At 39.5% G+C, this 10,775-nt stretch overlaps 1 protein-coding gene across 1 annotated transcript in view; it reads left to right on the forward strand.

Moving 5' to 3' along the window:
- Nucleotides 1-10,154, forward strand: part of FRAS1 (Fraser extracellular matrix complex subunit 1) — a 680,896-nt gene extending 670,742 nt beyond the window's left edge. Inside the window, exons 73-74 of the mRNA XM_089676214.1 lie at nucleotides 1,385-1,531; nucleotides 4,586-10,154. Coding sequence (XP_089532340.1) covers nucleotides 1,385-1,531; nucleotides 4,586-5,173 — 735 coding nt within the window. The 3' untranslated portion in view covers nucleotides 5,174-10,154. The remainder of the gene's footprint in view (nucleotides 1-1,384; nucleotides 1,532-4,585) is intronic.
- Nucleotides 10,155-10,775: the final 621 nt, after the last annotated feature.

Raw genomic sequence — 10,775 nt, forward strand, 5'->3', positions numbered from 1 at the left:
ACAGATGTCAATATTGGTGATATAATGCAACAGCGATAAGATGGAGCGCAATAGGAAGTGATCAGTGCAACGTCCTGAATGGCCGAAAAGGTTAATGACATAAACGCACAATATAAACGTACATAGTACATAAAACTTCTTCCATAAATAAGTGGCTATTTCATCCAATGCGTGCAGATGGTACGTGGCTCCTCCACATACTCAATAAAATATGGTGCTCGTGACTCCTTGTGGTATAGGCAAAGAGTGGTGTGCTTATATTGTGCGTTTATGTCATTAACCTTTTCATCCATTCAGGACGTTGCACTGATCACTTCCTATTGCTCTCCATCTTATCGCTGTTGCATTATATCACCAATATTGACATCTGTTAGTATTTAGCGCTGCAATTTTTTATCTGGTATTTTGAAGGATTTAGAGTTTTTTTCCTTTTGCTAGCTGCTCTGTTTATGATTAATTTATATTAGTGCTGGCTTTATACTTATATGTAGCCAATATATGTTTTACTGCCACTCGGGAGTGCTTTCATGTCCAGTGACTGACTGGTTCATAGCTTTACGACCCGGCCAAGGCAAGGGTCTGTCAGACATCACGGAACCAGCTAATTGGGTTTACAACCATGAAGCGTACCCAGCTGTGCCCAATGTCCTTGTGACCCCAGTATACACACACACCACATGCCATTCAACAAAAGGGAGGGGGAACTGATTTGGAGTAAGAATGACATTTGCAGAGTATGATCCAAATTATGGTTGTCATTGTCCATATCTGTGCACACAATTATCACAGCCTCCACCTATAAAACCATTCCAGTTTTGGGGGTTGTCTCATTGTTGCCCATCTAGTGCACCTGTTGTTAATTTCATTAAAACCAAAGTAGCTGAAACTGATTAAGAACCCCCTTTGCTACATAACTGACCAGATCAATATCCCAGGAGTTTAATTGACTTGATGCAATACTCTGCTTAAAAAGTGTTCCTTTAATTTTTTTGAGTAGTGTATATGCCAGTATGGTGTATACAGTATATTTATATCATGTGTTTTCTTTTGTGTAATATGCATTTCTTGTTGCCTTAAAAAATAGAGGCTAAGATCAATCCCCACTCTATACAAACCATGACAATTGGCAGTTCTACAAATAAATAACAATAATCTACTATTTATAGGCACTGGTAATTAGTTAATTGTTTAAATTAAACTGTTGTTAGCTTGTAATTTCCAATAACATGATAAAATAAATGAACATTTAATGCTACAGTCCATGTTAAAAGTGTATACAAGCATGTAATGACGTGTGCTTGTAATTTTGCTTATGTCTTGTAGAGTTTGTTAAACAAAAGATTGTAATAAACAACTTATTTCCTATTTACTCTAAATTCTGCAGGATCGAAACCAGCCAGAAGTTACTGATATATACTTCCACGACGTTCCGTTTGAAGCTGGCTTTGCTTCAGATCAACCGGATTTCCATGCTATGGGTGGTTTGCCAGGAGTGGACGGGTTCACTATGAAAGTTGATGCCCTGTATAAGGTGGGCTATTTTCTATTATTATTATTATTATTATTGCTACTGGCAAAAGTACACATTTTTACATCAACCTCAAAATAAAATAAACCAACTTTATTCAGAAAACAGGTGTTTTACCCATCGAGCTTAACAATACAGGGTAGTTAAGACATTTATAGCAACACACCTAAATTAATCCTTTTGTATACCGTATTTTTCGCTCCATAAGACGCACTTTTTTCCCCACCAAAAAATGGGGGGAAATGTATGTGTGTCTTATGGAGTGAATATGGAGTGGCCGGCCCAGTATTCCCCCCGTCGCCACCACCATGTTAGAATACCGGGCCGGCCGCTCGGCTCTTCTGTGGCAGTCAGGGCCCAAAGCAGCTGCCCCTTAAAGCGGAGTTCCAGCTGAAAAAAAAAAAGTTAGCAGCTACAAAAGCTGTAGCTGCTGACTTTTAAAATACAGCCACTTATCTGTACCTCGGTCCCCCGGCTGTCTTCTCTCCCTGGCGCCGGCATCTTTAGTGTGGGCACCCAGCTGTGACAGCTTGCAGCTTCACAGCTGCGTGACCACTGTGCATGCACAAGAAGTGCTGTGCTTTGTTAATGGCCCCGTAATCTTCTGGGACCTGTCACGTGTCCCAGAAGATTATGGGGGAGGACAACTCCCCCTTCCAGTCACCTAGGCGATCGTAGCGGAAGTGGGAGCGGGTACCTGTCAAATTCGGGTACCCGCTCCCCCCCTTCCCAGGTCCCCAAAGGTCTGCAGTCTCTGGTCATTTCATGTACTGTGTCCGCAGTCTCTGGTCATCTCCTGTACTGTGTCCGCAGTCTCTGGTCATCTCCTGTACTATGTCTAGTCTCTGGTCATCTCTTGTACTATGTCTGCAGACTCTGGTCATCTCCTGTAGTACATCTGCAGTCTCTGGCCATTTCCTGCACTATGTCTGCAGTCTCTGGTCATCTTTTGTAGTATGTCTTATGGAGCAAAAATACGGTAATTTACCTATAACTAGTGCTGTGGTATCTTACATCAAATATGATGAATACACTTCAGTCATCCAACATGTAATGTACCAGACACACAATGTTGCTTTATAGCAACAAAATAGTAGCAGAGTGCCCTTTATTTCATTATGTTGACACATTTCACTCCTAGGTACTCATGCAAATATGACACAAAAGGAAATCTACTCTTTTATATTGATTTCAATAATATGCATACACTTAAAGTGATACTAGAGTCTTGTTTTGTTTTTTAAATAACAAACATGTCACACTTACCTGCTGTGTGCAGTGGTTCTTCTCGGGTCCCCCGCCAGTGCTCCTGGCCTCTCCCTCATGTTGGTTTCCCCCACAGCAAGCAGCGTTCTATGGGACACCCGAACAGGCACGCTTCTGAGCTGTTGCTCTGCGTGTCCATTCACACACAGAGCTGTGGCTCAGCCCGCCTCTCCCTCTCCTGATTGGCTCACTGGCTCTGCTTGACATTGGCTCCCGCTGCTGCCTCAGCCAATCAGGAGTGAGAGTCCCCAGAGAACTGAACATTGGATCGGGATAAGACTTAGGTAAGTGTTGGGGGGGCTGCTACACACAGACAGTTGAGCCTTTAGAACCACTTTAATTTATGTACACCTGCTAAATACATTTGCAAAGGAGGCAGCTAGGGTTGCTTCAGGGTATCTTAAAAGCTAGGAGCACCCTGGGAACAAAATGCCAGGGGCTTATCTAATTCCAAAGTCATCCTTAGCCACACCTAAAACATCTCCTTCCAATGCATCACTATAGACCCAAAACTCTGACTAATGGACTCACGGACCAATAGTTAAATCTGATGACATAGCTTTTGCAGATCTCTAATGGTATGCGTTGGAACCTTGTGTGCATTAGAGTAATGTTAGCCATAGTTACAATTACCACCAGCCACAATTGAAGTAACCAGTTTGCCGCAGGTTGAGAAATGTGGCTTTCAGTGTTGACGATAGATACCTTCAAGCCTAAGTGCAGCCAAAATAAAAAAACACAAAAATCAGCAAAATGGACATAACTTACAGTCAGCAGAATGTGCATATTGTTCTCATTTGTACTGATGCCTGTTCTGTTAGGCTGTTAGGTGAAATCCCCCTCCTCTGCAATCCTTAGATACAGTGGGGGTTATTAGAACTGTGGTGGTTGTGACAGGCCTTTATGCCCAGCTCCACTATTCATAGAAACCGTACTACAGCTTCTATGAATGGAGGATGGGTGGATGATTTATAGGTCTGCCTTCAATTCATAGATCACATTTCATTAATAGAAGTTGTAGTATGGCTTCTATGAATGAATGAGTTGCTGGGTGGACAGAATGCTTGATGAGAGCCTTTGACAGTTCCTAAAAGTGTTACTAAACCCACAACAGTAAAATCAGTCAGTATATGCAATAAAGCATACTTGTTATACTTACTGTGGAACCTAAGGGGTTAATCCTCTGCATTGTGTAAAAAGGATGTATGATCCTGTCTTCTCTGATGCCCCTTTTATTCTGTCCCCAATCCATGCACATGCTCAGTTTGGTGTGTATTGCTATAGAGTTTTATTTTTTTTTCTTGGGAGAGTGCATGTGATCAGCACAGGGCCAATCAGCACTGTCCAGACAGGGTAAGGGGTCCTGCAGCCTCATAGGACAATCAGGGGAGAATGAAAACTCCTCCTACAAGCTTTACCCAGTGCTCGGCTGGACACTGATAGAAGTAACAAGACTTCTCTAACTTCTGATGAGAAAAGGTATTTAGCAGTTTATAATTACTAAAATAATTGCATTTCCATGTTCTGTGTACTGTGGGAGACCAGATATAGTGAATGCAGGGCCCTGGGTTTAGTAACACTTTAATTCTAATAACCCCCACCACACTGGAAGATCATGTCAACGGGGGTGGGGAGAACTCTGCATACAGCTCCAAAACATGATTATTTTCCCCTTAGGGTCAGCGGAATATGACACAAACAGAACATGGTATATGTGCCTTTGTGTATGTGCTCTTATATAATTCACAAATGATGCAACAATTTGAAAAAAAATATTTTTTTATTTGAAAGGTTGAAACTGGGCATCAGTGGTACCTTCAAGTTATCTACATTATTGGACCAGAGACAATGGCAGGACCCAGAGTGCAGAGATCTCTAACCTATCAGCTGAGACGTGGCCGCAGGGATCTAGTGGACAAGAATGGGCGGCTGACACTAGATGACTCTTTGATCTATGACAATGAAGGAGATCAAGTTAAGAATGGCACAAACATGAAGACTTTGAATTTAGAAGTGGAAACAGCTGCTACAGCGGCATCACAAACAGGCGCTTCCATTGGAAGTGCATTTGCAGCCATAATGTTATTAATGCTTGTTTTCTTGTCTGTGTGCCTCATAGTACAGAAATGCAGGAAGAATAAGAAAAAGATGCCGCCAAAGGATTCCACAGAAGAATATCCACTAAACACCAAAGTGGATGCTTCAAGGAAAAATATAGAGCGTGTGGAAAAGAACTTAAACAGACAGCATTGTACTGTAAGGAACGTCAACCTTCTCAATGAAAGTAAAGATAGCTATGAGGTCAAAGGTATCAAGATCAAACAGATGAACTTTGAAGTGAAAGTTCACAATAACTTACATGATGGGACAGAAGTTTGATGTTCTATGGGCTAGCACAAAAATATATTTTGATACAAAAAAAATCTGCTCTTTTATAAGCATTAAACAAGAGAATGGAGCACCAGTATTTTTCTATTCTTAGTGAAAAGGGAAAGTAATAGAGTGATGAACGGATGTGCAGTATGTACTTTGACTCACAACTGAGCTACCTCTTTACGCCCATGCGTGTGTGAGATATTAGGGGAAGAATGTGACAAATATTATGTCTTTTTCCCCTAGTGATGCACTGCACATATAAAAAAAAACACTGCCACCAAAGGTCAATCACATGTCATTGTATTATATTTAATAGCTTTATCTGCACTGCATTCATTTTATAGCAAGCTGAACTGAACACACTATTTTATGTTTTTCGTTATGTCATTATTGTATACCTTCAAAGTCTTCGTCTCTAGGATGCAAATAGTTTCCATATGCCATTTTTACATTTTTTGATACTTTAATATAATTCAGAAAATATTAACATTTAATTTTATGAAGGTTAATAGGGAATCCATAATGATATGCTTAATTTATTAAGTTCCCTGTAGAACATTATTTTAGCATTAAGAGGACAATCTCCAAACAAAGTCATTAGACAGAATATAACCAATGTTTTAACATTTACATCTCTATCAGGAAAGTAAACTCTTAAAGCAGAACTAAACTTACAGATTTAACGGTTTAACAAAACAGTTGCTTTCAAGGCATGAACTATGCCTGTGACAGTTACTAGAGTGCTTATGTTAGCTCTAAACTGAACTGTCAAGCCATCAAATGGCTGCTGTCTTAGCTGATCACTTGTGCAACACCATGGTGGCTGCACATCAAACAGTGGCTAATATTGCAGTTTCCTTAGGCTTTAGTCCCGCTTTAAGTGCATTTCTGGGAAAAATTAATACAAAAAACATGTATGATTCATATCTGCTATACGTGCACTATTCCTTATGTTTTGTCTTTTTAAAAATGCTGCACATATAGAAAAATATCCATTGATCTGCCAGAAATCCAGTGAGCTGCCAACATACTGTACTGAGTTGGCCACTTTCTTGTGCTGGAAAACAAAATACCTCCTTTCCTTGAGGCATGAAGATGAGAAGATAGGGAGAAGGGAAAAACATAGACAGGACTGCCTGAGATTTAAGTGCAGCAGGAATACTGGATTTCTGGTAGATGAACAGGTATTTTTTTTTGCATTCTTTATTTACAGCGTTTTATCTTTTGCAACACAAAACAAAATGGAAACAAATAGAAAAATCCATTGCATAGCGGTTTAGGTTTGACAGAGAGCAGACTACAGTGGCAATCTGAAAAACATTCCACATTATGAAAATTTTACAAAAATACATACAGGAATGATTATAGCGTTCAACAAGGAACAGTCCAGGGCTCCTGAGGTATAATATTAGAACGGATAGTAGTAACCAAGGAGGTCCCAGGGCCCTTAGTAAAAGGAGTTAACGCATTATGTCTTTTGTAAGGTAGAGATCTTTCGCATAAGGGGGCCCAGATGTGCTATACTATGGTTAGAGCCCATATAGTCCAGAGTCAGAGAAACTTAAGGAGGGAATCTAAATTAAGGAATATATAATAACCTGTGGTGAGGTCTATAAAGAGAAGATGGCGTCAGATGGGTAGTATAGAAGACAGTGAGGAGGAAGGAAAATAAGTTGAAAAGGGGAGGTGCCTCTGTTGGGGGGCATATGAGCGGAGCAAGGAAAAAGGATCTTCAGTGGTCCTGATCAAAGTGTTGAAGGGGGGCTTATAGTCTCCCACAGGCCATTCGCATCAGAAGGTGAAGGTGATGGAGCTATCCTGAAGGAGTCAAAAGCTATATGGCATGCTTTCCAAGTTGCCCCTATAGTAGAGTGCTTATGTACTGTACTTCCGGCTTGGGCATTTTGGGGGACCACAAAAGTACCTCAAAGGTTGTAGAGGAAGCTGCCTGTTCTAGCAATACCCACTATTTCAAGGTTTGATGTTTGGAGCAGTCAAGTGCCCTTGTCAGCTGGGTGGCTAGATAGTACAGTCAGGCAGTGTCATCCCTCCAGACTTTTTCATCCTTTGAAGAATGGAATGTTTCAGGAGTGCTGGTTTGTTAGACCATACAAAATCATTTAGAAGGGATTTGGAATATTTTATAGGTATGAATGGGCATTGTCTGAAACAAATAGAACATGCGAGGAAGGATGTTTTGCTTAATAGTGTTGCACTTCCCCATCCAAGAGAGGTTCTTGGCCGACCAGGACTACAATTATGTCTGTAATGTTGAAATTAAAGAAGCAAAATTGAAAGAGAATAATTTGAATAAAGCATTGGGGAGATGAATACCCAGCTATCTAAAATGAGAGGAAGCTCATTTGAATGCAAATTCTGCTTGCAGCTATTGTTTGGGGTAAAGTTAGATTCAGGAAATATTCACCATATATTTTGAACTCTAAAATAAGGTTTGGGAGAATTACAGCCGATTACTAAGGAAGAAAAGTAGATTGTCCATGTATGCTGAGATTTTGTTGATTTAAGATCCTATCGTAATGCCACTAATATAGGGGTTGGCCTGCACACAGCATAGGAAAGGCTCTAGAGTTAATAGTGGCGAGAGAGGGAAACTCTGACGTGTCCCATTCCCAATGAAGAAAGACTCCTACAGGATCCCATTAATGCTGACACAGACTGTGGAGAAGGAATACAGGGAGTTTATCCAAAGCTGAATATGGGAACCCAACCCAATTGCCTTTTAGGTAAGACGAATGAAGGTGCAGTCGACCCTATTAAAAGGCCTTCTTGGCCTGTGGACAATAGAAAAGTACAAGCAGGAAGTGATCGGGCCCTGCAGCTTTTCTAAAGAGGCAACATTTGAAAATGTGCACATATGCCAGCTATGTACTAAATATTTTTTATTTTATCCAGACTTACATTTCAGTGGTGACATAGATACGTATTCTATAGCATTCTGGCTATTTTTAATTCATTTTATAAGTTCAGCATATATCTGAAGGCTATTTATTGTGCTTACTACTGAGCATAGATATAAAGTGGTGGCAGGAAGGATCAGCCTGCAGACTGAAATGGGCTGAATTTGTGATATTCTAGAAGGAATGAAGGTTATACACAAAGTATTACTTTATGAGGTAGAACACCACTGTAATATGTATATGGTTGCCTATAAACCTGCATTATTGCAATTTTATGGAAATAAGCTTATTTGTTTTTAAAACACTGGAGAAAGCTACACAATTAAAATGAGTTTGCAGAAGCAACATCAATATTTAAAATGACAAATAATATTTCAAAGAAAAGAACTTAATTTTGCAATATATCAGTCTGCATTTAGACATTGAGACTTCAAACTGCTGTCCACTACTGTCATTTTTATTTTACTTCAAGAAATCTTTTTTTTTTTTTTGACAAGTAATCAACTCTGCATAGATCAGTGGAGAGCGAAGCTCTTGCCAAGCTCTATTAATCAAGAATATTAAAACTCATGATGTTCCAAATAATTGATCATTAGACCTCAGTACTGATTGGCTTTGCTCTCCTGTGTGGCTTTGCTCTCCTGTGTAGCTAACATCTAGAAATGATGGAAAGTCTATAGACCTAACAAAAACATTTTTCGTATGTCAGTTATGAGTGGCCTGGTTAGGCTACACTGTCTACAAACTATCTAGCACATTTTTGTACAGGGAAAAAACTACTGCAAAAGTAATTGATGCAGGTACACTGGGATACATGGAGCATAAAGGGGCTTTTTTGTTTGTACATCTCACAAAACTACTACTGAAAACACACCTTACAAAAATTCTCCTGGAATTTAGTGGTAACAAATGATCACTTTATCAGAATTCTAAGATTTTTCTTTTGGTGAGAAGTAAATGTTCTCCATTGAAAACTTCTGGAATTGCAGTTGGAGCATATGCACTGAAATATAGAAAATGGGCCCCTCTACTAAATTCTATTTTTTTCTTAGTGAGAGAGATGTAGAGCCCGTGTTATGTCAAGCACCAACTTGGCTTCACTTTAAAAAGGCTCCCTATTATCATATTATGGTTCTCACTACCAAAAAATATTAAATATATTTTTATAGTCAAGAATACGTGACAGGTTATTTTTATACTTGTTCTATGCAATATGTGGTTTGCCTTTAGAAAGAAATGTAAACTTCTAGATTGGTATGTTTCTATATTTATTTAGACATGGAAACCTAACTCAACTATATCATCTAGCTAGTCAAAACAAATTAATAATAATAAATAATAATATCTGATTACCTAGTTTGGGAAACATCACTGCATTATTTTTTGATTATTACATTTATATAAATTAATCCCTGAATCAGAATAGAAAAAAAAGCCTAAACAGCAAAGATGGACATAAGTATGTACTAAAGTTGAAGGAAATCACATAAAACCAATGAAAAAAAATCGCCTGGATGTTCCACGTTCCTCTAGGTTCATAATGTTGTATTTATATATCCAACAAACATTCATTTCCTTTTATATAAATTAGAGAATATAGTGAGACTCTATAGTATGCATTAGAGCCATTATTTTGTGCCATTTAACATTGTCTAACTTATTGCAATTCCAATCTTTTGAATGCCTTATGTAGAAAAACTGAAAACAACCTGAAAGCATTATGTTGTCTCTTATTTTTAGTCTAGACTGAACCCAGATATTATAGCATGTCATTTTGCCTTTCCTGAAATGCTGGGGAGGTTGCTTTGGACAGTTGTGCTGTAGGAATAAAAAATGCTGGATAATGAAGTGAGTGTGCACAGAGCGAAACGCTCACTAGGAGAGTGCTGAGCTCCTTTCACTCACTGTGTGCACAAGACGAGTCTTTGTATGAGATGACTCGTATCCTAGTTATGGTGCTGTAAATGTAGGAATACCAACTTACCTATTGTTTTTATATACATATATATTGTATCTGAAATATATGTGCCATGAAACATTTATATTAATAAAGAGAATTTTGCTAATATTGTCTAAATTGTCTGTAGTTTGTAATTTGCCAGATGTGCAATGGCATAGATACTGATAGTGGCTGTCACTTTTTTCTACAAGTACAGCCAATGCCACCATAACCACTCCTCCATTTTGTCTGCAGCAACAGTGCTGCCACATGTATCTCTATAAATACTGTGCGAACTCGCTTCAACGTGGTAGAGCTTTTAAACGCACACAGCTACTCGCTTATTTTTCAAGGCCTTTTTTAGCCCACTTTTATTTAAATGAAAATGTCCCATAACATAATGCTTCCCACGCAGGGGTATCCACCAACAAAACAATGATTCAGCCTCCTGGCTTACACACAGTTCAATGTCTGTCTCCTGCAGACTCTTCCCAAATTATAGCCACTAGCACACAGCTAGTCTGGCTTCCACCTGACTCCAAGGCAGAGACCTCCCGTCTGCCAGGGTGGAGCCCTGCTGACTCCTAGCTGCCGGGGTGGAGCCCTCCTGACTCCTATCCAAAGGCCTGCACACACCTGTGCAATCAGCCTCCTGGCCATTCCCAAAACCTGGTCCCAGGATTGGAGATTTCATCCCTCCCAGATCTCTTTGAAATCTCCAGGCACCAGATCCCAAAACAGACCTTAC

This window comes from Staurois parvus, unplaced genomic scaffold (genome assembly GCF_062004578.1).
Source record: "Staurois parvus isolate SC_StPar_1 unplaced genomic scaffold, SC_StPar_1.0 ptg000013l, whole genome shotgun sequence".
NCBI classification, from domain to species: Eukaryota; Metazoa; Chordata; class Amphibia; order Anura; family Ranidae; genus Staurois; species Staurois parvus.